The sequence below is a fragment of the Xiphophorus couchianus genome, chromosome 22 (genome assembly GCF_001444195.1).
Source record: "Xiphophorus couchianus chromosome 22, X_couchianus-1.0, whole genome shotgun sequence".
In the NCBI taxonomy this organism is placed as follows: domain Eukaryota; kingdom Metazoa; phylum Chordata; class Actinopteri; order Cyprinodontiformes; family Poeciliidae; genus Xiphophorus; species Xiphophorus couchianus.
This window is the reverse complement of record NC_040249.1, coordinates 27,376,220-27,401,331: the sequence shown is the minus strand read 5'-3', so window position 1 is coordinate 27,401,331 and position 25,112 is coordinate 27,376,220. Positions and strand designations below refer to the sequence as shown.

At 39.7% G+C, this 25,112-nt stretch overlaps 1 protein-coding gene and 1 long non-coding RNA gene across 2 annotated transcripts in view; one reads left to right on the top strand and one right to left on the bottom strand.

The window, feature by feature from the left end:
- The first annotated feature begins 1,259 nt into the window (after nucleotides 1-1,259).
- Nucleotides 1,260-4,968, top strand: LOC114138586 (uncharacterized). Its single transcript, XR_003594238.1, has 3 exons — nucleotides 1,260-3,324; nucleotides 3,369-3,610; nucleotides 3,655-4,968. It is a non-coding gene; the product is annotated as an uncharacterized LOC114138586 (long non-coding RNA).
- ptgfrnb (prostaglandin F2 receptor inhibitor b) overlaps nucleotides 4,905-25,112 on the bottom strand; it is a 51,352-nt gene continuing 31,144 nt past the window's right edge. The window contains exons 11-15 of the mRNA XM_028007945.1: nucleotides 23,760-23,867; nucleotides 6,849-7,035; nucleotides 6,615-6,733; nucleotides 6,447-6,497; nucleotides 4,905-5,719 (exon numbers count right to left, since the gene is read on the bottom strand). Of these exons, the coding sequence (XP_027863746.1) occupies nucleotides 5,607-5,719; nucleotides 6,447-6,497; nucleotides 6,615-6,733; nucleotides 6,849-7,035; nucleotides 23,760-23,867 (578 nt within the window). The 3' untranslated portion in view covers nucleotides 4,905-5,606. The remainder of the gene's footprint in view (nucleotides 5,720-6,446; nucleotides 6,498-6,614; nucleotides 6,734-6,848; nucleotides 7,036-23,759; nucleotides 23,868-25,112) is intronic.

Sequence of the window (25,112 nt, the reverse complement as noted above, 5' to 3'; positions counted from 1 at the left end):
TTGCCGACTGAAATATATGCATGTTAAGTAGCTGCTTAGGACCTCCATACCACCAGGGGGCTCCCAAGAGCAAAAAAAAAGAGCAAAAATTCTGAAAAAAAATCTCTCCATATATATGTAAATAAATATATTATTTATTTTTTAAAAAGCATCCAATAATACAAACTAAGTGCCATTGCATGTGGAAAAACAATTTCTATATTATTTTTTATAGTTGCTGCACAAATACAATGGAGAAATAGAAAATATTAAACTTGTTAAATTCAGCATTTATCAGCTGTTACTTTGAGATGGTTACAAATTATATGGCACACTTAAATAGCACTCTGAATTTCAAAATCCAAATCATATTTTTTGGTTTGCTACAAAAATGAATAGCAATCATAATAGCGGTACGATGCAAGTTAATTACAAATGACGCTAATGGTAGTAGGTGTGTTACACACTTAAGAGTAGTATCGGAATGAAGAAGCGTCTGGTGTTCATCTGTTGGTATGGGGGCCCCCCCGAAATAAAAATCTGATTAGGGCCGCTAAAAGGCTTGTGCCGGCCCTGTTGGCACCGATTACATCACATTTTCAGATTCAACTTTTCATCCGAGTCATGTAGAACTGTCTGGTTTCTCCAAAGAAAGCCCAACATTTAAGCAACAGCGCTAATATGACCACACTTTTATAGAGAGAGAAAAGAACCTGCTGGGTTAGAAAGGAAGAGGCAAACAGGAGTGGATCTCTGCAAGACAACCAAAGCAAACCCAGTTACTCAATCCGGCTCGGAAACGACTCCCATGGAAACCCAGAAACAACTTCTGAGTAAACTTTCATCCGGTGCCAGCACAGCAAAGGAATGTGTAAACATTTGCCCTCTTTTTTTTTTTTAAATGAACCCAGCGCAGTCGGCCGACGGTGTCGGAGCAGCTGCGGTGGATACGAACTGTACAGATCTGTTAAAACGACAAGTCCTTGTGATGTTGAAGACAAGATGCTGACGAATCCAAAAACAAAGTGGATAAGGAATGCTGCCAAAACATCTATAATGTTAAATCTATGTATTAAATCAGTAACGCTTATGCTTCTTAAAACATTTTTTAAAGACAATTTAGGGATTATGACAACAGGTGGCAAGACAGAAGACATCCAGTCCTGCAAAATTGTAATAAAACTGACCTGAATCAGGGAGTTTAGTCTGATTTAATGCCACCAAAAGGAAAAAAATGTTTTTTTATGACGTCTATGTAAACATTTGATGTTAACTGTACATTTTAAAAAGCAGAGACAAGAAAAAGCATCAAGAAGAGTACATATCACAAATCTATTTATTTAAAAAAAATTATCATGATTTATTATATTAACTGCTATAAAAACAAACCAAAAAAAAAAAAAGACAATATGGAAGCCTTCCTGGGACAAGTTCGGCGGTGTGCATCAATGCTACTTCCCGTGGTGTAAAGTTGGGAACATTTGGCACGAAGCATTATTATTATTATTAGTATTATTTTTATACAGCCGCTTGCTGAGGATCGCAAAACTGATCCTGAAAACCCCAGACAGCAGAAAGAAGCACACACACCTTCCTGGAAAGAAAAGTCACCATCAATCAGGCCAAAACACCAACTGTGTCCAGCATTCCTCCCAACTCTCATTCCCAAGCGGAGGACGTGTTAGGAACTGATTATCCAGGCTCCGTTTGGTTTTCCAAAAATCGACGTTCTGCTCCTGGGTTTTGGATCTGGGTCAAATTCGGCCCTACAAATGACAACGTTTGACAGAATATTCCTACAGAGTTGTGGTTGGAGTAAAACTTCTTGTCTCAGAAGAACAACAAAAAAAATTCTTAATCCAACGGACAACAGGTAAATAAAGTAATCATCTCCTCATCTTGGAGTGTTATAGCTCTGACTGAGAGTGCATCGTTCTCTGAGCTGTAACCTGATTATTGCTCTTAAATATTTGATTAAAATTCACTTTAAAAACATCTCTTTATACACCAACAGTTTCCTCTTAGTTCAAAAAGAGGCTGGTTGCCTCCTGGTGGGTCTGGACTGAAACTCTGTCACGTTATGTTGTTGCTGGAGCTGTGAGAGTGTGTTCACACACACCACTCAACATGATGTGCCAATCCCCACAAGTTCATTCAACTGCTAATGAAAAAAACAAACAAAAACAGAAAACAGACTCATCAGGTTTTGTTGCATAAACTGATTCAACCAACTTGCGAATACATTTTTGCCCCTCATTTGCTCTTCTCTCATAAAATTAAGCACAAAAAGAAACATTCAGAGAAAGGAACCACTCCACGCCAACTCAACTAGCCTTTAAAGTTTATGCTTCCAATTTTCTCGAGAAAACAGAAAGTAAAAAGGCTTCCAGACCTCGCAGAAACCTTGCAGTTATTCAAGTAAACTTTGCACTGAACAGTTCAAGGTAATAAATTTATTCTATACGTTTAATCATTTTATATAAATTTGGAAAGTACAAAAAAAATCCTTTCACAAATTTCCTAAATATTACTATATTTAGGAAATTTATATAGTGTGGTTTCCCCCCCCCCCCCAAGACTAAGCTAACTTCTCTACTTATTAGTTTATTAAAAGTTGAAATTTGCTGCCTAATTCTGTCATTAAGTCAATTTCTTTATACGTTTTACTTCCAATGCCAATTTGTATTTTGACAGACTTGTAAAATTAACAGCAATATGTTATATTTGGTTGTTTCTCCAAGTAAACACATCCTAATTAGTCTTAAGCTATTACATTAGATATTTAGCTATAATTAAGCATAATTTCCTTTCCTTACAAATTATTGTTAGGGTTTATGGATGTTCAGCACAAACTTACACCAAGTCCACATCAAAAATGATCAATTTAATACAGACATTTCTTAGGTTTTATACTACATGAATAATCTTTAGAAATTATGCCAAATTTTATGATTCTACTTTTAAAATGTTTATCTGAAAGAAAATCTGCAACATAAATATCAATGACATGGCTAGCTTGGTATAGAGCAAACCATGAGAAGAAGCTAAACATATTAAATAATTTAAGGAAATATTAGAGGTTACATTTTCCAAATGTTTTCTGGTTAGCATTTCAGCTAACAACCATCAGTGAAGAATTTAACAAAACTGAATATATGTATGCGATTTTGGACAGATGTATATTTTGTATATACTGTATATAACAGGATATTTTGGACAGGATATAACATGGCCTTACACATCCTAGCTTGAAGTAGGATACATCCTAGCTTGACGCAGGTTATATCCTAGCTTGAAGCAGGTTATAGCCTAGCTTGACGCAGGTTATAGCCTAGCCTGAAGCAGGTTATAGCCTGGCTTGAAGCAGGTTATAGCCTAGCTTGACACAGGTTATAGCCTAGCTTGACGCAGGTTATAGCCTGGCTTGAAGCAGGTTATAGCCTAGCTTGACGCAAGTTATAGCCTAGCTTGAAGCAGGTTATAGCCTAGCTTGACGCAGGTTATAGCCTAGCTTGACGCAGGTTATAGCCTAGCTTGAAGCAGGTTATAGCCTGGCTTGAAGCAGGTTATAGCCTAGCTTAACACAGGTTATAGCCTAGCTTGACGCAGGTTATAGCCTGGCTTGAAGCAGGTTATAGCCTGGCTTGACGCAAGTTATAGCTTGGCTTGACGCAGGTTATAGCCTAGCTTGACGCAGGTTATAGCCTAGCTTGACGCAGGTTATAGCCTAGCTTGAAGTGGGAAAGAACCCATCCTGATCCACAGCATGAAGTGGTATCTGTCCTTCAACTCTGCAGAAAAAAAAACTTTTTTGTGGGGCCCATTTGGAGAGGCCTCTGAATTTGGATATTGTTGTGACATAATCAACCTTCAAATGTAGGCCCTGAATTTTGACAGACCCACAGGCAACAAACAGCTTGAAGTAGGATGAAGCCTAGCTTAAACAGCGATAAAGCCTAGTTTGAGTTGAACCATAGACCATCTTAAAAGTTGCATAAAATCCAGCTTGAAGTGGGATAGAACCTAGCATAATTTCATTAGGCTAACTACTAGTTGAGGTAAAAAGTTATAGTTTTGGAAAGCAAAACTTTCACAGTTTCATATGTTACAAAAATGATAAAAAATTGGGGTTCATATAGTGGCCAAAAGCTGTTTTATAGTCACTTAACAAAAATAGGTTGTCCATATGATTTATGTTAGCAAGCAAATTTAGCCGTCTTCCTGCTTTTCGTCTTTATGCTAAACAAATCCAAGCTAAGAACATAAAAAAAAAATTAAAACATGTGAGACTCATGGACACGCAAAATTATGAACTATGATTAATGCAAATAATTAAAAAAAAGCAACTGAGTTTCTTGTATCATAATGAATTAGCATCATGTGCTCACGCTGGTTAGCATTTTCAGCAGCCAGTTTTTAAAATTCGAAAGCAGCAGGCTTTTAGTGGGGAAGGAGAAAGATTTATGTTGCTCATGACAAACATCATACTGTTACTAAACAGTACATGCAACCCTTTGTCGCACAGCATTCACACACTGTACAAAACACACACAAGACTCAGGCAAAAATAACATCTGGATACATTTCTGAATACTTATAAAAGAGGAGTATTTTCCGCTGCCGCCAGTAGCGACTGTTCAAGTGTCGGTCGGGTAATCTGAACTAAGCACACTCCACAAATATTGGCACTGTGTACAGTATATCTCACACACAAACACACCGACTGCATATCTTTTTGTAAAGCTTAAAAATGTCTCTTTAATGTCACTTTAAAATCTCTCAATTTTCAAAAGATGACGAAGAAAAGAAAAAAAAAAAAAGAAAGTCCTGACAATAAAGTTAGTTATTTTCCTTTTTTGTTAAAATAGGATCACTCTGGGATGGTAGTGCAACGCCTCTCATTTGGAAACATGAAGCACATTTTTTATTTTCATGTTTACTCCACAAACTCCTCTATGGCAGAAGGAAGGCTCAGGCTTCAAGATGAAGGAAAAAAAAAAAAAATCGGACAAATCCAGGTTCGATTAATCCAGCTTCGGACTTTTTCGCGGTTCATCCGCTATTTAAAAATGAATAAATAAAAAGAAAAGGTTGTACTTTTCTTTTTGCGATTAGCCTTGGCATCTGAAAAAAAACAGCAGTGAAAAAGAAAGTAATCCAGCCTGAGCGCTTCTTTTTTTTTTTTGTTATTCCTAGTGGTTAGACAGGCAGCAGATCTGTGTAGAGGTCCTCTAGTCCCAGCGGGCAGTGACATCTCAGAAGCTCCGGCTTTCTCAGAGTTTCTCAAAACGGATAGAAATCCTATTGGGAAAACAAAAACGTATTCAAAAACGAAGCAGAAGTCTGAAAGGCTATTTCTCCATCGAGCGAGCATGAAAATCCCCTGCGCCTCCACTGCAGAGCCGAGAAGTCCCCCCCCAAAAAGCACCTTTATTAGATTTCATTTTATTTCAAAAATATAAGCACTGTGATCGGTCGGTCAGGCTCCCGAAACGACGGACTCACTCCCAGCGCCCGTCGGCGGCAAACAGGTGCGTGTCCCAGAAGTCGTCGACGGGAGTGTGTCTGTTTTGCGCGTGGTGCTTCTTGTGGGCGCTGCAGTGCGCGGGCGCAGGGGAAAGTGTTTGTCAGTCCATCTCGAGGTCCATCAGCTTGGTGCGCGAGCGGGGAGTGTGCGCCTTGTTGCGGCAGCAGCACCGGGCGCAAATCAGACCCAGGAGCAGAGAGAAGACGCCCACACCTGGAGACAAAAAATAAAAGCTAAAACTAGAGCTTATGCCAAGTGAAGATGAGTCGGTTTAAGACGTGAGCACCAGCGGCAGCCCTGTTGCATTTTTCAGCGTTTACATTCTCTTCAGGCTGCCGCCGGCCAGCTAACACTGAATCATTAGGACAGTTTATTTACACTGCAGAATCAGCCGGTCGGATCTGAATTGGGTTGGCATCGACGCAGTTGAAAAAAATGAAATAAAGTATTAAAACGTCTGGGAAGATATGGGTGTAGTGAATTTGGATGATGAGCTTCAAAACGTGGCGATAAAATAAAATAAAATAAGGGAGTGATAAAGATAAAATAAGAAAAAAATGATATACACGTTGTTAGCATTTGTGCTAGAAATGTGTATACCATGTGTAGCTAGGATATGCATTTTGCTGCATAAAAATGATTGTTTTTAAAGTTTTAACATTTTTCAAAAGGAATCAGCTTCAAACAAAAATACTTTTGCTGCCTCTTTAAATTCCCTTTTTGCTCGTTTTCTCGACTCTTAAAACCAAACGAAGGAACGCTTGTAGCATGTTTGAGTTAGAACTGCTGGAAATATTATTTAGAAACTAAAATATTGTCATAAATCTTAATTGTGTTATTTACAGAAGGTGTGCAGCATTTTTGGATGTGAAAGATAAAAAAAAAAAAACCAACAACTAAATATCAATAAATCACTTTCGATATTTAGTTGCAATATTACCCAGAGAGGCTGATGCACCGTAGAGGAGAGGTAGCTTTAAGGAGTCCCATACTGCAGAAAAGGAGAGAGAACAGTTGGTTATGACAGAATAATCCAGGTTCTGGAGGAGATTTTATGTCACACAGCTTATTTTGTAAGTCTGGGTGATTTTTTTAAACATTTCTTCACCTGCAAATTTGACGGAGAGGAAGACTTTGCCAGAGGTATAATCTTTATACTGAGTCCATAGTCCTGATGAGGCCGACTTGTACCACGGAGTCACCATGCAGTGGTACTCACCGCTGTCACTGGAAAAGCACAGAAAACTCCGTTAAACACCACAGCTGAGACTCAAGGCATGATAATCACGACGAAGCGGAAAATATTAGAGCCAAATAAAAGGGGTGAAGGATCGACTCTCACCTGTCCTGAGTTCTGAAAATGTTGAGCGCGTAGGTGTTGGCGTCCTTGCGCTCTATGGAGACGTCGCTGGACGAGTTGCGGTTGGACTTGGTCACGACGCCGAAGCGGTCCATGCTGACCACCGGACTCGTGGTCTGCTCGCCGCGCAGCCGGGTGAAAAACCACCTGACCTCGTACGCCAGCTCCTCTGCGGAGGAAACGCAGAAAATAAAAGCAGTTAGCGACGAGAAGAGCCGCTCCGATATTCCGTTTCTGTTTTTCCTTTGGGCTTGGTGTTAAGCTGCTAGAAAACCAGCGACAGGTTGACAACATCTCCAGCCATAAAACAGACTAAATGTTGAAGTTGAATTCTAAAATTATTATTATTTTTTACAAATTGACAGGAAAAGTGACAGAAGATCTCCGATATTCGCGGGGTTTGGAGATGAAAGCCACCCACAAATACTTCTAAAAACTCTAAATTTAATCACTAAATATACTTTAATATGCTACAATAACTACATCGGAAACCATTTCGGTGCAGCCACAAAAACTAACATCTACAGTCTTTGTTATTTCAGTTATTTAGGGTTCAGCCAATCAGCACCAAGGAAAATGGTTGGCACGCCTGGATTGACTGCTGTGCAAATGTCGTCCAATAGCACGTCAAGTAGCATTGTGCCTTTGTATTTTAGTTTCCCAAGCTCCATTTTTATAATATATTAGATATTCTCTACAAAAAAAGTCCACAAATACTTATATATTTGTGATTTTTTAATATACATTTAAGTATATTTTTGGGAATGTAAAACTTCTTCAGATAAGTTAGACGTTTTGCAAGACTGGACACATGTAGCTCAATCAAATGTGTTTTTTCAGTCTAGTTGTACAGCATTTATGTCAAATTAAAGGTAGAACAGACCTCCAAATGCGCTATTTTAACAATTTTATTTGTTCTTCTTAATTTTCCAGCATTATAAACAAACCCCATGTGACTTAAACATTTGCAGAAAGGTCTTCTACTCCTCTCTCTGTCTCCTGTAAGCAGCTCTGAGTTGCTGCATTTTCACTCAAATGACCACGTTAACCAGCTGTTCCTTTCACTACACAGAAGACAGAGATGGATGAGCTTCACAAAGACAGTGACAGCCTTGACAACACAGAGAGAGAGAGAGAATAATAATAAAAAAAAAAGAGACACGAGTTTGAAAGAATTCGTCATATTAGGTGCAGTCTTTGGAAAGCGGGTGCGAGTGAGCTCATCATTTCCAAGAGCCAGAGGTAGGAAGGGAAACGGAGAGCGCGAGATAGACGGGAGCCCAAACTACTCATTAGTCTGTCAGGGAGAGAGGGACTATTAGCACAGCGCCTCCTACACACACACATACAGAATAAAAACCCCACGGAGCCTGAGTCATCCTCTGTCATTGGGGTGACAAATAGGCAAAACCGAGAGAGAGAGAGAAAAATAATAAAAAGGAACATTTGCCAACAACAATCCAAGAAAAACAGACCAAAAAACCGATAATGAAAAACAATTACGAAAGATGACAGAGATGAAGAAACGAGGGGGAGGAAGAACGGACGGACAGAATGTAATGAAGAGAGAGACGGAGGAGAGCAGGGGACTCACCTAGAGCAGAATAATAAATCACATCGCAATTTTTTTTTTCCTCCTCTCTCCTCTCGCTTCCATAATGGTTTTAATATTCAACAGCGACATCATTAAAAATCAGGAGTAGCAGCAGCTGCAATAACCGCCGATTTGTCTCCGCGTCTGGCAGCAGACCCCGGGAGCAAAGGGTCTCCCTTCAGGACCGCACTTTATCCAGGAGGACGGAAAAAAAAAAAGTTCCTTCAATACCTAGAAATGGAACTACAGCATTTAAAAATATATATATACTGTATATAGTGCCATTCAGAAAAGCAAATTTAAAGTTGTAAAAAGTTCAAACAAATACCATTAGGAGCTAATCTACTCAGACAGAAAATGTTCCATAATCTGCCGATCGTCTGGGTGACGACCTCCGGATAGGAAAGGTCACACGGGATTAGCGTCTTCAGTCTGATAGGAAGCGAGTGGAAATGGGGAAAATAGGAAGTGGGAACTCGATGCAAACTCGGTCAGATCGGAGGAAGGAGGATGCATGAGGGCACGGCAGATGGATCACAGCAGGAGGCCCGATCCGAACCGAAGGCGGATCAAATCAACCCACAGGACGACGGGTGGGTCACGAGGCAACCTTCTGATGGCAAAAAACCAAAACGTTTTTTATTAAAAGTCAGGAAAAACGTCAAAAAAAGAGAAGAAGTTCAAGTTCTGTTTTAAGATTCAATGAAAATTACTTGGAATACTGGGAATTTGCAGGAAAATTGGGGAGATTTCGTCTTTATTAAATTTAAACAGAGTTCTGCTATAAGGAGTTGGGAAGGAAATGTGACGGGAGCCAGAAAATAAATAAATAAATAAATAAAAATCAGACATTTTCACAACCCAAATTCCACAATTTTTCCAAACTATAAATTCCAGATAAAAACAAAATGTCACCATCATTTTTAAGAATGGATGAAAGCTGGGCTCATAAACAGAAATTCTGACGTTTGGACCAATTACCAAAGGATGGACAGGTGGGTGAACGGAAAATTCATATAAAAAAAAAAAAAGCCTTTGGTTGTAGTTAGAGTTAAAATCTAAACTTTCTGTCCAACTGAGCCAAAAGGAGACGCTATAATATTTTCCTTAAACAAATATCAAACCGAAACGTTATATTACAGCTCCTGCATGAGGAACCCAACAAAAACTTAGCAGAAGTTGTTAACACCGGACTAATTCGCTGGTTACAGTGATGAAAGTGGTGATGGAGATGCGTTGGGACAGCGCGGGGAGGGGGCAGAGTTTTCCTCCTCAGAGGCCAGTAGCCGAGCGCTCCGTCCAACCAAAGAGGAGAAAACAGGAAGCGACACTAAGAGGGAAGGTGAAGGAGGTCAACTGACCAACACACACACACACACCCACACACACAACCCTCCAGACGCGCTGACCAGAGCAAATGAAGAGCTCTCACACCATCAAGTTCCTCAAAGCTACACTTGAAGAGGACAGTTATATAAAAATGTAGCGACCTACTTTATGAAACGCGGTTAAGAACAATGGAGACGACAGCGCTTTATCCAAACTTCATTATTTGTTCTAATAATCATCGACCAAAGTATATGTTTTAGGTATGAATCCAACTGGTGGTCATATTTTATGGTAAAAAATAAATAAATCTCTCTGGAAATTCTAGTTTGGGTTGAAATAAGAGAAGATGTCAATTCTTGGCCCAATTGAAGGCGATATAAAAACCTCATAACCTAGACCAAAATTCACTTTTGTCTGTCACATAATGTTTTGAAAAGATACACTCAACATCCACTTTGTTAGGCGAGACCTTCCCAGGTTGGGGCCCATTTTCCTTCAGAACAACTTTAGTTCTTTGAAAAAAGGTCTAAAGAAAAGAAACGGGTGTGTTCGTCCTGTTGTTGGGTCTGGGACTTCCTTCTACAGACTTTGGTTGAAACGAGGGCTAATTAAACTACCCTTTCCTTCCTCTGACCTCGAATCAGTCTCCTTATTCTCCACAGACATAAAAAGAAGATTTTTTGTCTACAAAAGTGCTACTAACCAACTCTTTTTCGATGTAAACCAAAGAGATACGTGTGTGAGAAAATTACAGCACATCAACAGTTTCTGAAATCTTCAGACCAGCCCATCTGGCAACACAATCCACATTCAAAATCACTTAAATATCTTTTTTTTTCTTCTACATTTTAACCCCCAGGTTTGGACTTCATCATGCCTAGATGCTGAAATACACAGTCGCTGACATGCAATTGACTTATTTTCATGTTTTAATAAGAAACCGTACAGGTTTACCTACCAAGGTGGCCAGAGAGTTTAATGGTTGACGAACCTTTAAGAGTTCTGCCAAAGGAAAAGTTATATTCTGGATTGATTTAAGGTTCAAATCAATCCTTTACACCAAATTACATAATTTGATCCACCATGACCACTATAAGTAAACTTCTAATTTAATTTAAAAAAAAGAAAACTTGAACTTTAACAAGACCTTTTGCTGCCCATTTAGGTCCCACAAACTTTTGCCAGTCAGTTTTCAGCATTATATCACCTCTGGTGGTTTCTATGGGAAATAATGGCCACACTTTCTCCTAACTACATCATTTAGCTGCTTTAGAAGTGTTTTCCTTATACTAACGAGGTTAGTTTCCCACTTTAGCCCCCAACGATCAAAGACACATTTTGCATAATTCCTCAGGACTGACGTGTGAACTCCAGTTGCTCGTGTCGGTGACGACACCGACGTTCGGGCTATTATTAGAAAGCCGCTGCCTTCTCGCCGAGTCCGCCCGTAACTTTCTTTGTTCTTACCGGCGAAGTGAGCCGAGAGTGAGGGGAGGGGGATTGAGAAGAGCTTACAGTGAGAAGGGGACGGGGGGGGGTGGGAGATTATTTGGTTTTAATACGCAGCAATAAATCAACAGCGAACGCAACATCTCGGAGCAAAATGCAGCAAGAAGCCTGAAATTATTGGCGTGTGCGTTTGCACAAACGTTTAAGCTTTAGCAGCCGTGTACTTGGGAGTTTTGCAACAGGAATCCAGCCGTATCGAGTAATAGCTGCTCCGCAGCCTGACATGTTACATGTCAACATAAAAGGCGGTAGCATGCGCAGAAAAAACAGGGACGCTTGCCGGATCGTCAAACAGTGTTTGAACATCTCCCTGAAGCTCTCATTTCTCAGTCTTCACAAAACTGCCTCCGTCACCTTTCATGTGCGCAACTCGGTGCAACATAGATAAAAAAGAAAAAAAGAAAAAGAAAAAGGGTGAGAGATTTGGTCCACAAGTTGTGATCTTCCCCTCATGTCGAGATTTGCGAGAAAACAAACCGAGACGCGGCTCCGGACCGCTGGCTTTCTCGCGCCGCTTGTGTAACCTCCGAGGGCTTTGAGCGTAGGTTTTGGATTTGTTGAAACGGCCCCGGTTGTTCCAGCCCGAGTTTAACTGGTGCAGCAGCTTCATTAAGCAGGAAGAAAAGGGAAGGGAGGGTTGGGGAGGGGAGTGCTCTCCACAGTGAATCTCTAATAGAAAAACCTGGCTAATAAAACTAAAATGGCCGTCGGTGTAAATGAAGACGGTCTGATTGGATTTCTTTGGATTAATCCCTCGAGGAGGGTCCGAGGAGTTGAAAACTGCCTGACACACCAGCACAAAAGAATGTCAATTACGACTACTGCTTCTAATGAACACACGAGTAGGGGTGTGTGTGTGTGTGTGTGTGTGTGTTCTCCGCTCCATAAAGCAGGACAGTGCTGGAAGAGTAGAATACTAAACACTATAAAAACACCATTTAGCTTCAGAGAAACAAAGCCTCTGGGAAAGTGAGTTTCCCTCGTTACTCGCAGCATGCTTAATGAGAAGCACCAGCAAACGAAGGCAGGCTTCGCTTCATATTTTGGGATATTTTGCATCCGCCAGCCCTTTCAACAAAACGCTTCGCTCACGAAGGCAAAGACCTGTGTTTTTTCAGATCCCCCCCCCACGAAATGCTGACGAGCGTTTGAAAAATGTGACTTTCGAATCGTTTTCTCTTCAAATGGTCTCATTAGCGGGGCAAGGGTTTCCATTATTCCATTATTCAGGACAGAAACGAGTAATAAAGGAAAAGATATCATGTCCACAAACACTTTAAATATGTTATTTAGTTAATATGAAAGAAAATAAATAACTTAAATACAGATCTGTGAACAGGTGATTGCCCCCTACCAAATTTTGAAGATGTTTCAAATCATTTTATGGATTTAAGTGTCAAACATGTATAGAGATAACAAGCTGTGTGAAAAGTTAAAGCTGGTTTTTAAAAAGTTTTCAGTGGTTTTGGCCTTTGACCTCCATTTTTGTCCACTTTCCCTCTTCATTTTTGAGTCGTGAACTTCGACCCTAACAGACATGAACACTTTGTTTCGAACTCAAAAGGCCAGTAAATCGCCGTCTCAAAGTTTTACATTTGGGATTTTGAAATAACGAACGCTACGACACGACAAAATGCGTTGAGTTTTGTAAGAATCCTCTCTTTGAGGTGATGGAACATCCTCCCGTATTTCCCACAGCGACTCTCCATAAACAGGTGAGCTTTAATACTCCCGTCTGCTGCCACAACGGGTCACCTTTCTGCTTTGAGCGCTTCGTTTAAAAACACCAGTCTTCCCTTTCCTGCCGCCGCCCAAACCGGCCTTTTAAATGAACGAGCCGCGTCGTCGTCGTCGTCTCCCACTTCTGTTTAACTCAAACGGCTAATGGAGTGAAAATGATTGTGGTGCTTTGCCGTCCCCCCTTCGTCCCCCCTCCGCTAACGGCTCTGCGTTTTCAATTTGCGCTTCATTGTCACCACTCGTCTCTTCTCGCTCTCGGTTTGCAGCTTTTATACCCTTCATCTGAGTTCCTCTTTAAGGTCGGTTGCTGGCAGATGTGTGCCGACTTTTTTTTTTTGTGTGTGTGTGTGTTTTTGTTTTTCTTCTCTGAAAACGTATGCAGAGCCATTTGACGATTGCCGTCTTTTGCTTTTACGAAAAACAAACAAGAGATGTTCAAAGAAGCCGTGACGACTAAATAATTTTTGAATCCTAAATTACTATTGGAGTAACGTGTTCTTCTTAACAGAGCGGCCTTTCAGCTTATGCTGGAGCAGGACTTACTTCATTGTGACCAATGAGCTTTGAGTTGATTTTTTCAAGTGCTTTGAATTAACCAATCAAAGCCGAACAAAGCCATGACATCACTGACTTTCCACATTGCAAATTGCAATCTTACTTTACATACAATTCTAAAACAGATAATGTTTAGGCTAATTTAATCCAAGACCATGAGGATTTTTTATTTTTTTTTGTACAACATTATGTGTTCCAACTATATTATGTAATCATCAATAGCAATGAGCAACAAAACTATTTTTCTAACTCAATCAATTACTTACTGTATGTTAGCTTACTTTGTAATCCTCATGTTTGACTTCTGAGGCAAAACGAACGTGGCGTAAATTCCATTAATCTGACCACTTTCCATAAAATGAAAGGCAAAAATGGTCAACTTTTTAATTTCAATGTCTTTCTCACTTGTGGCCTTAAAACTAGATTACATTAGTCCAAACTGCATCAGAGTTGACTGGTCCTGGACATAAAAATGGAAATTTGAGCTGTTGATCGACATTAAAATGCTTCTTTTATTTAGTCAGTTATAAATATAGATGGTTTAGCACTAAAGTTTTTGAAAATGACTACAGTTTAAGCAGACTGATGCTAACCCAAGTGGATTAAACTGCATCTTCACAGCTAAAACGCAAATTTAAATTTATACAGGTATTTTGTAATATTTTCCAGCAAGCTATACATTCAGGCATTAGTTACTACAACACATACATAAAAAAAACAACGTATTTTTAAAAATGTCATGAATTTTTTTAAGTGTCATAAAACAAGTAATACGTAAACAAAAGTAAAAATAAATAAAAGCTAATTTAATTTTAAAAAGTGTCTAAATCAAAGTTTGCTTGATGACGTGTTAAATTTGCGCCAAAGTTTCTAGAAAGTATTCTTATTCTCAACTATTTAACAGTAAAAGTTGGTTTGAATCATCCAACAATAGCTTAGAATAAAATGCTTTTTTATGATTATTGTGTTGCAAATGCGTCTAACTGCGAGAATCTTCACCATCTTTTGAAGAATGTTTCCAAAGTTTCTTTCCTCTCATTTAAACTATCTTAATAAAGATTTGTTGACAAAACTTTTATTAACAGCCCATCAGCACGCTCTTTCCCCAATTAAAGCGTACCGGTGGAACTTCACGGCAGAGTGTGAGCAAATATTAAAGCTACAAAGTGTAACGTGAACCGACAGTCCCTGAATTAATTCAGGTCCTGTTTTTGATCCCCAGCTGTTCTTGGTTCAGTGGGATCCGCTAATGGAGTGAGAATCATTTTCCGCCATCCGTTCTCACCACTTCAACCCTCTCTTCCCTCACCACTTCAGACCCACTCCTCTCCCCTCGTTTCTCATGTCTCCCCGTTAGGAAACTGCGCACTGTTTTTCAGCCTCTCTTCAATTCCCGCTCCCCCCCCGCCTCCTCTTTTCACTCTCTTTCACCCTCATTCCCTTTAATGCTCTCACTTGGTCCCTCTCCTTTCCTCCAACTTACCCCAACCTTCTCTCCAACTCGCAATCTATTCTTCCTCTACCTCGTTCTGTCTCCCCGGCCGGCTAACGGAGCGTGAGATTGGCTAATTAACGGCTGCCTGGCGGCCTTGCAAAGAAAGCTGGGTAATTTGGAGAGACTGAATGTGGAGCTAAGAGAGGAGGCACTGGTGTATCTATTGCATCGCATCGACCTTCAACTTTTTAGGTTTTTCACTCGTTCATCTCTATATTTACTTATTTAGGGTTACAAATTTACTAAGAAAGTTGGCGTGGAGTCAAAGTTGGTTGTTAATTCAACTGGAAAACAGCAGAAATGCTAATTTATTTGTATCATTATTGATTTTGCAACTTAGGAGGATTCTAAAATGGGCGAAACAGAACTTCAACTATATTAGAACCAATAAATCTGCTAAATAAAGTCGAACATTTTAACTGTAGTTGGAAAGAAAAAGTGTTCAGATCAAAATCTAGATTTAAAATGATGTTTTTTTTCTGGAACTGGGATACAAGTGCACTTAAAAATAGGAATTAAAAAAACAAAACAAACAATACTTTCATTGTTTTAAATTACAATGGCTTTATGGGAGACTTTTGGCAGACGCACAAACAGTGTTGGATGCTGAGCCAACGTGGCTGAATGCTGGGAACCGAGATTCTAGATTTCACCAGCAGTTCTCTCCAAAACTACTCCCCTGTGTTTCTTGGAAGAATACCTGCAGGTTTTCAGCCTGCTTTGACTCGTCCGCACCATAATCTGCACATTTTATGCTCTTGTTTTCGAGTCCCGACTACGAGGCAACGTCGATGCTTGATCATGGCGGCTGCTTTCTTTGTAGGCAAAGAGAAAACAACATTAAGTCTGTGTCTGAGACCCAGCAAGCGACAAAGTTTATTTTTTTCCCCAGGAGGAACAGGGTGGTATACTGTTATTTCTTACAAAAGAATTTCAGAGTGAGGAAAAAGAGAGAGGAAAAAAAAAAACTGTCACAGAGTCAGAGGCAGTGCTTCAAAACGCAGAAAAAAACCAAAAAAACCCATCTCCAACGGTGATGTCATCCCCTCCTTCCAACTACTGATTTCAAGTGTGCAGCGTTTGACATGCTTCTGAGGCTGCAATAACATGCCATTCATTCCAGTCTGTAATGAACGCCGGGTCGGCGTGTGGCTGCACGCTGAGAAACTCAAAGGAAGAAACAAGCAGAAGGAAGAAACGTAGCGGCTTTCTGTTTATATACGCCATTAAGGACATTTGTCCCACTTAAAGGTTGCAGATCATCAAAACGAAAAGCTGACAAGCGGAGTAAACACCAAATAGCAAAAGATTTGACTTTTGTAAAAAGGCATCGAAGTTGTTCAAAGAAAGAGAATAGGATAAGTTATTAATAACCGATTAATAATCGTTTAATCCAACAAAAAAAAAATCACCAGATCGGCGCTACACTGTATTGATGTCAAGTCGAGCAGAAAAGACCTGGCTTTCCACACGTTGATGTTTGAAAGTTTTGTTTTCTTTAGCAGCAAATGCAAACTTTGTTATAAACAATGAAGAAATGTTGTTGCATTCTAGGCAATGAAATGTTTATTTTCTCATTTTACAAAGGAATTGACTTGTTTACTTGCACATTTTAATGCATTTCTAATACTGTATAAAAAAAATGCTTAAGTAAAAAAAAAAAAAAAAAAAAGGAGTGGGCAAAAATGGCCTCCAATCGGGATTTCAAAATAAATTATTATGATTCCCAAGACGTTTTGTAAAAAAATACTCTGTGGTTCTTCTGGACATCCTGGCATATAACTGGAAAACACATAATACCGCCCCTTTAAATAAATCAAATAATTGAAAAGCAGCTTTTTGTATTTACAGAGGCCATCTTTGTTGGTTATTAGCATTTAAAAAAAACAAAAAAAAAAAAACTCTCTAAATATAAGCAAATCAGCACAAAGGTGAGGTGTAATTTTCAAACAAGGAGAAGAACGAATATCAAATCCTCAGTTAATGAGCAGGTCTGACACATTTGTTTCGCTCTATGTGGAGACTATTCCAGACAGAAGGCCGTGGAAGCATTGAACGCAAGTAAAAGCTAATAATCATGTCTGACCTTCTTTCAGGCACCCACACAACACAGGATTCAAGAAAAGCACCAGCTGCCGTGTGGGGGCATCTTTCTGTGGAGGTGCTAAGAGGAAATTAACAAGTTTTAAGTCTAAAAAGGCTCCCAGAGGGATTTACACCAGAATAATAAACTGGAGGCTTAGAAAAAAAAAGGCGATTTCTCCTAACCATGCTGTTAGGATGGTTCAGAACAACATTTTCTACAATAGAATGCTGGAGAATTTACATCTATGAAAATTTTATTGTTTTTTTAAACGATTTAATCGTGTTTGGGATGGATGCAAACACCCACAACTATAGTCTATTTAGATTTACTAATTCGAAAATGGCAAAAAGGGAACTACTGAAATCAGCTTCAGCCGTCATTTAGTCCTTGACAAACTGGGGGACCAATAGGGATGGAGTGAAGGACAGACAGACAAACGGAAGACTAGCTGGTTGATGTTTGACTGGAAGGACAGTTATCGGACAGAATGACGGAGACACACAGGCGCTTGAGGGAACAGTCATCGAGTGGATTATTGGAAGGACAAGTGAGAAATGAAAAGATAATGAATGAATAGTTAGAGGGATGTAACCTTTAGGCATTGGGGTACGGGATAATATCTGGAAATTCAAATATTTTCCATTCTCTATTTTCTTTTAATAAAAAAGAAAGTGTATGACGTTGCATGATGAATACAATGGTGTAAAGTCTTAACTTCTTTGGAGCACTTGGGTACAACAACTGCTTTTATTTTTCCCAAATATTGCTCCTCTACTGCACCTACACAGGAAATATGAAGAAAGGAAGAAGAAGAAGTGGTTGGTAATGCGATTAGCATTGAACGTTTTGCCTTTTCAAAGACATAAAAGGCTCTGAAGTTCAACCAAATGTCCAACAACAAGAATAAAAAGGTAAATCTCACAACCAAATGCTGTCAAGTTCAGCATCAGAGTAAAGTAAAGGAGAACCTTAAGGGGCAGGAGCTTTGAATGTTACCAATCCAGCAGGTTAAGGACATTTCAGTCATTCTGAAATCTTGTAATTACCCTAAGGAACTTCTTTCAAAAGCATATCAGGAAATGACCTTCTGTGTGCCACGCAGAGCAATCCATTTCCTTATAAGATGTTTATCAGTTTTATAACAAAGAGCCGCCTCAAAACCATGACCACGAATCACAGGAGATATTTTATTTGTTTTCCAGATAAGCTCGTAAAGACAAGCTCCGACAGGAGGGAAGAGGAATGTTCTCTGCTCGGCTATTCACTTTGTCACTGTTGCTCAACCTTTGCTGGAGCTTGTGATGCGCTCGAACAATGACTTCCAAAGTCCAAGTCCAACTGGAGGTAAACCGACTCGTAATACTCAAAAACAAGTTCTTCCAGGAACAAAGGCGTGGCTTTACGGCGCAACGTGGTGCCACGCCCGTCAACAGGAAGTGTGTTGGCATATGATGACGATGCTTGTTTAAGCTTTATAAACATAAATGCCTCTCCTTTGTTAACATTAGTTTATTTGAGTTTCCTCATTGGCCACATGACCGAATGACTCACAGGAAACCATCTGTGATTTGCTTTCTCTGTATGCAGTAATCCACCTGAGATACTGCCGCCTGCTCTTTATTGGGATTTTCTGTGATGGACCAACACCTTTATTAATCCCTCTTCAGTCATTTCGTAAAACCACCTATGCAGATTTAACAAACTGAACTTCTTAAACCGTTAGCTTTAGGCCTAGGCCATTCCAACTCATTAACATATTTTGATCTAAAACCAGTCCAACAACTTCCAACAGGTTTTCGGAGCAAAGAAGATGGCACCGGCAACAACACTGTGATGTTGGAGACCTTTTATCACAGTGTTGTTGCCGGTGCCATCTTCTTTGCTGCTGTGTGTTGGGGAAGCAGCATCAGAGCCAGCGACTCTAATAGACTAGACAAAATCATCAGGAAAGCTGGCTCTGTACTGGGACTAAGGCTGGAGTCCCTGGAAACTGTGGTGGAGAGGAGGACACTGAAGAAGGTTCTGTCTATTATGGACAATAAACAGCATCCTCTCCACCACATAGTGGACAGACAGCGGAGCACCTTCTCACATAGGCTGCTCCAGCTCTGCTGTCGTAGGGACAGATACAGGAAATCCTTCCTGCCACATGCCATCTCACTGTACAATAAAAGCTAAATCATTTTTCTGCACTAGTCAGTCCAATTTTGCACAACTGCACTGTGGCACACTTGCTGTACGTATACATACTGTACCTGCATTTTTTGAATCTTTGCAAGGACTGCTCTAAGTTGCCTTTTATATTGACAGCATGTTATATTTTATTCTTATTTTATCTTGTCTACATTGCTACTCAGTGGTGGTTGTTGTGTGTCTTGTCTCTATGCTGCTGTAACAGCGAAATAATTTCCCTGCTGGGATGAATAAAGTAATTCTATTCTATTCTATTCTATTCCTCCATCCATCCTCGCTTCACTACAAATGTGACTTCTGATGTCTTTCGATCTCCACTCTTCCACAAAGGTCACCATTAATATTTGTCCTATAAACAGATTCTCTAACTTCCCATGAGCGTTTTAGCTGCTTCGCCGTACTATTTTTTACAAATTAGGCGACTTATGAAGGAAAAGGGCCGCAAAATATTTCATTTAGTGATAAAACACTAAAAAGGACAAGGAAAAAGGTGCATATCAACGCACCGAAGGTTTTCCTAATTTTAAGTTTTAAAGAACTTCGTCCAAACGCAAAATCCCCTGGTCATGGACTTTTCCTTATTTGTCAAAAATTGCTCTCTTTGAGGATTTTCTTTGGTAAAATATTCAAAAGAAAATCAAGTTTAGGAAGCTGAAATACGAAGGCGTGATGTTACTTGACACACTACTGGCTGTAGGCAGAAGCGACATTCATTTTTCATTTCATTCATTGGCTGAAGCTCAGAGTGTGGAGAAAAGGAGGACTGTAGATGTTAGCTTCTGCGATAATGTCAAGACGGTTTCCACAATGAATATTAAGGTATATTTAGTGTTTGAAGCAATACAATAGGCAACTGTAAGCGATTCTGGAGATGCATTGACAAACTAACTTCAATCGAGGGCGGTTGTGGCCTCCAACCCCCACAAATAAAGGATCCATTGTATTTACCATCTTTCCTTCACAACTAGGCGCTACTTACCAAATCAAATGCAATGAAGTTTGTAGATTCATCCAGATATTAATTCATCCACTATCTGAATGAATTAAGCATTCATCCATTAATAGGCCAAGTCAAAAGCACGACTAAGACATAAAATCATTGAACATAAAAGAAAAATGCAAAGAGCATGAATGACCAAGGAGAATATAAATGATTATATCCATTTTCTGGTGTTTGATTCCACCCTGATTTACATATGTAAAAAAGGTGTAGTTTTACACACTAGTGAGTGTAAAACAGTTGCCACAACATTTTGTATTTTGTAAAGGATCTGTAATAATGCTCATTTGTGCACCTAGGACGCAGGAGTCTGTCACTTTAAACCTGAGCAAAATATGCCTACATCTAACACTGACTTTAACTCATGTTTCATACTGTCAAAGTATGAAAAAGTTGTTTATCTTAGTAGTCAGCTTTACAAACAAAAGCACAAGGCTGTGTTTTCCTGGAGTGTTTCCTAATTTATTTGGTACCCATCAAAGATTAAAATGAACTAAATTTATTCAGCTGGGGGAAAGTAGGGTAACTTAGATCTGGATTTGCTCTGTTGGGTAAACTACGATGACACCATTTTCATTGTTCGGTCTCAGCTCTGAGCTGCCATCAGTAAACCTCAAAATGCGTCTCTAGCAATGTTTCCCCATTCAAATCTCTCAGAAACCTGCATTTTCTAATTATAACTGCTCCTAAATACCAGCTGTAATGTTTGTTGCTTCTTAGTTGTAAAATGATGACAGGTTAGAACAGTGCAGAGCATTTTTCCATCATTAGCAAACAAGGCGGTTTCACAAATTAAAACCATCCACACTGTTTGTTTGACATCAAAAATAATCTCCGTGGATTAAACAGAACACAAATGAAGCTGCAGCAGCCACAGAATTAAGCTCTTTGACCAACATACTGAGACGGTATGAATGTGAAACAGATGAAAGCACGCTGGAGAGCCACAGCTGTTAAAGATCCTTAACAATATAAAAAGAAGAGCGATTTTTCTAATTGAACAAGCAGATTATCTGAATGAATTAAGCATTCATTCATTAACAGGCCAAGTCAAAAGCACGACTAAGACATAAAATCATTGAACATAAAAGAAAAATGCAAAGAGCATGAATGAATAAGGAGAATATAAATGATTATATCAATTTTCTGGTGTTTGATTCCACCCTGATTTACATATATGAGCACTAGTGAGAGTAAAACAGCTGCCACAACATTTTGTATTTTGTAAAGGATCTGTAATAATGCTCATTTGTGCACCTAGGACGCAGGAGTCTGTCACTTTAAACCTGAGCAAAATATGCCTACATCTAACACTGACTTTAACTCATGTTTTCATGTATGCGGCCTTTAATCCTTTTGGCAAATTACAAAAAGGGGCAATTCGGAGACTTTTGTTTTTGGCTGTAAGATCACTTTATATTGTGGACTAATTTTACAACAGCTTGTGAAACCTTTAATCTTAAAAAAAAGAGAGAGTATTACAAGTTTCTGTCAAAAATGTTACTAAAATCTCGTCTCGATCTTATGAATCATCCTTTCTAGAGAGTTGGAGGCATCACTACACCTCTAGTAAGCAGGTCCTCGTGAAACAATATGTTTTTCACCGTTTATGTCTGGCGGGGGGAAATGTGTAGTTTCTAGTTGAGAGCTTGCAAAATAAAAGCCCTCGGGTTAAAATGTCACGTCTCAGTACAGGTCTAACTTTAGCCCAACTTTAGCATAACTTACTGAAAAACAAAAAAGGCCTCCTTTTCATTCGTACGCGAAACACACGTGTCACAGCGACAAGCCTGTTTCCCTTCCATGCCGCAGCTGTCTGCGAGTGCACACTTTGAAGGCAGCAACCCGCTAACCCCTGCAGGTCTCTCCTGCTGCGAGGAAACATGTTTTTATGTACAGGCAAAAGAACAGCCCCTGCGTTCACTCAGCATAGGTCCACAGGTGCAGCAAATCGTGTTTGCGTATACATACGGAGGCAGCATCCGTAATAAAGAAAACACACGAAAACATAAAAAGCGACTCTTCGGCTAAAGGTAGGAGGAGGAGGAAGCGGAGAGGAACGGTGACAGATGGGCAGCAGGCAGTTGGGAGTTCAGCATGATGCCATATGAGGAAGAAGAGATGGGGAAGAGGAAGAGGAGATACTTTAAAGGTTAAACAGAAGGCTGCATCTCTGATGGTTTCCAAACTCTGAAAGCCCCAGTACATTTCAACTCCGATGTGAATTTTTAGGTATCTGACTGTTCACTTCCTGCAGTACATCCTTTTTGCATATAGAGCCTCCAACGCTTATCAATAATTAATAATAACATTGCCGTACAAATAATCTTTTATGGCTATAATTTGATGTCACACTGATAAAATGATAAACGCAGACCTTTGGAGTTTACTTTTGGACACATCGCTTGACTTAAGAACATTAAACATCTGTCGTCTGTTACAAGAAATATTGAATCTAAAAAAAAGCCCTAATGGTTGATGAAGTCGTGTGTGTCGTCATTGTGATTATGATTAACTGGCTTATTAGAAGCATCAGTAAGCAGTCACTGTAAAGGAAGATAAAGGTTTTGGTTCCACATTGCTAAATGACCAGTTGCACAGTCACAACACTTTGTCATGTTAAAATGCTCTCGCATTTTTGTTGTCTATGAATTTATGGCAGATATTTTTGCAGCTGTCTGATTTTGAAGGGATGGACAGACAGTTGATCAGCAAACCGATGGAAGGATTTGCTTCCGTCGATTGGTCGATGGAAGCAAGTTGGTCGATATTGACCGACCAACAGATGGATGGATGATTTCTATGTAGACTGTTAGTGAAAATGATTTACATATGAATAAATGGACAGATGAATAAGTGTCTGGTCAAAATGATGAATGGATGATCAACAAACAAATGCAGAAACAGGATAACATGGACAGATACAGGGACAGAGGGAGACTTCTAGACTTCTAGTCAGGAATTACATATTTTTCCCATATTTATTTGCCTTTAAATGTACTCAGAACAAGAAAATATTGAATGTATTTGGTTTCACTTCAACAGGAAGTAGTAGAATTTACCAGCAATCTGCAGAGAGACCAACAAACGACGGCACTTCAGCACAGTAATAAACCTGCTTTTCCAGCCACTAACACATTCTGAGCAGAACCAACTGCTTGTGTACCATCATTGTTACGAACACAGCTGCAGACAGGCTGGCAGGTGAAGAGCTCAGAGGTAATGAGTGGAAATGCTTCTGTGTTTTTGTAGCAGAAGACGTGAAAAAAAAAAAGCTTACAAAACAAGATGAAGACCCAGTTTTTTACATTTTTTTGTGAGGGGTGGTAGTTGTTTTTTGATTAATGAGGAGCAGTAAAGTGTGTTCTACCTGTCTGAGAGTTCGCACCTACCGCTTTTTGGCAAGGATCCGGAGACGCCGACAGAGCACTCCATCTTGGCCATTTCCCACGGATAAACGCTGCTGGCGTCGGAGTGGATTTTGACGGAGAACGTCAGCCCTGCAAACACCAAGCGCATCGTTTCCAGTCAGCTTAACATTTAACAACGGCCTCCGCACATCAGAGGAAGTGATCAAAAAGACTCAATTCAACTGAATTTTTTAAACCCACGTTGCCCCTCGAGGGGAATCAGCACATTTCAGAGAGTAAACACACTCTTAAAAAAGGGAAAAGGGGGTTGATTGCTCTGTTATTTAGAGGGGAACCCCCCCCCCAAAAAACATTCTGAACCAACACACCCAGTCAGATGCTCTAAACGTTGCAAAAACCTGCAGATTCTCAGCTGTTTGCTGGGTTTGGTCTAAATTTTACTCATGTTTTAAATGTAAATTATTCAATGCATTTTTCTTTTCGCATGCTGAGCGCTTCAAGTGGATATTCCCAGTGGAAGGAGCGAAAGAAAGTGCAGCCGAGTCCGCCCAGTCGTACGGTGAAATGTGTTAAAAGCAGCGCTGACCTTCGGTGCTTTAAAACAAAAACAAAAAATAAAAGCCTGTAATGTTGTGAAAAGCTCATATTTCTGTTTGTTCAGTCCTTTTCTGCTGGATTTGTGGGACCTAACATGTCATCAGATTTTTATTTTTTTTAAGTCAGAGGGAGGAGGCTGGGGGACGAATCTGGTACATTTTGTTCTTTCCTTCCCTAAAAGCTGCTATTTCGTATCTTGCTAAAAATGCTTTTAGTGGCAACAAACAAGTCCTGTCCCGTCTATGAATGCGAGTCGCTGATGACTGCATCTGAAACAAAGGGCGACCATCTTGAGATGAAAGTTTAAAGAACCGCGCAGCCCGTTGATGGGAGTGATCCTTCGCTAGCGCAGACAGAGCGTCTGCACATTGTAGCATGAGGTTTGATTGGGTCATTAGTGCAACGTTTGAATAGTTCTCAAACATTTACACTGCTAAAATTTCACATTTTAAAACAGGAACTCATTATAAAAAGATACATGGTGTATAGAAAAATGTGAATTTCAACTGAAAACATTAAGTGAAAGGAAAAGCAGAATGGCATATATAAGACTAGTGAACTCCAGTCCAATCGTCTGTCACAGAAAGTCTGATTCTAATGTGTAAATTCATGAGACCCAGTTCATTTACAAGTGTTGTAAAATGGCCTAAGAGGAGCTCCTGACATGCTAGCTGTGCTTTCAGGGCATCAAGAAGGTGCTCTAAAGAGTACAAATGTTTCTAAATTACAAAATCGGATCCAGAGAGCTGGAAAATTCTACTTTCTCACATCTTGTCA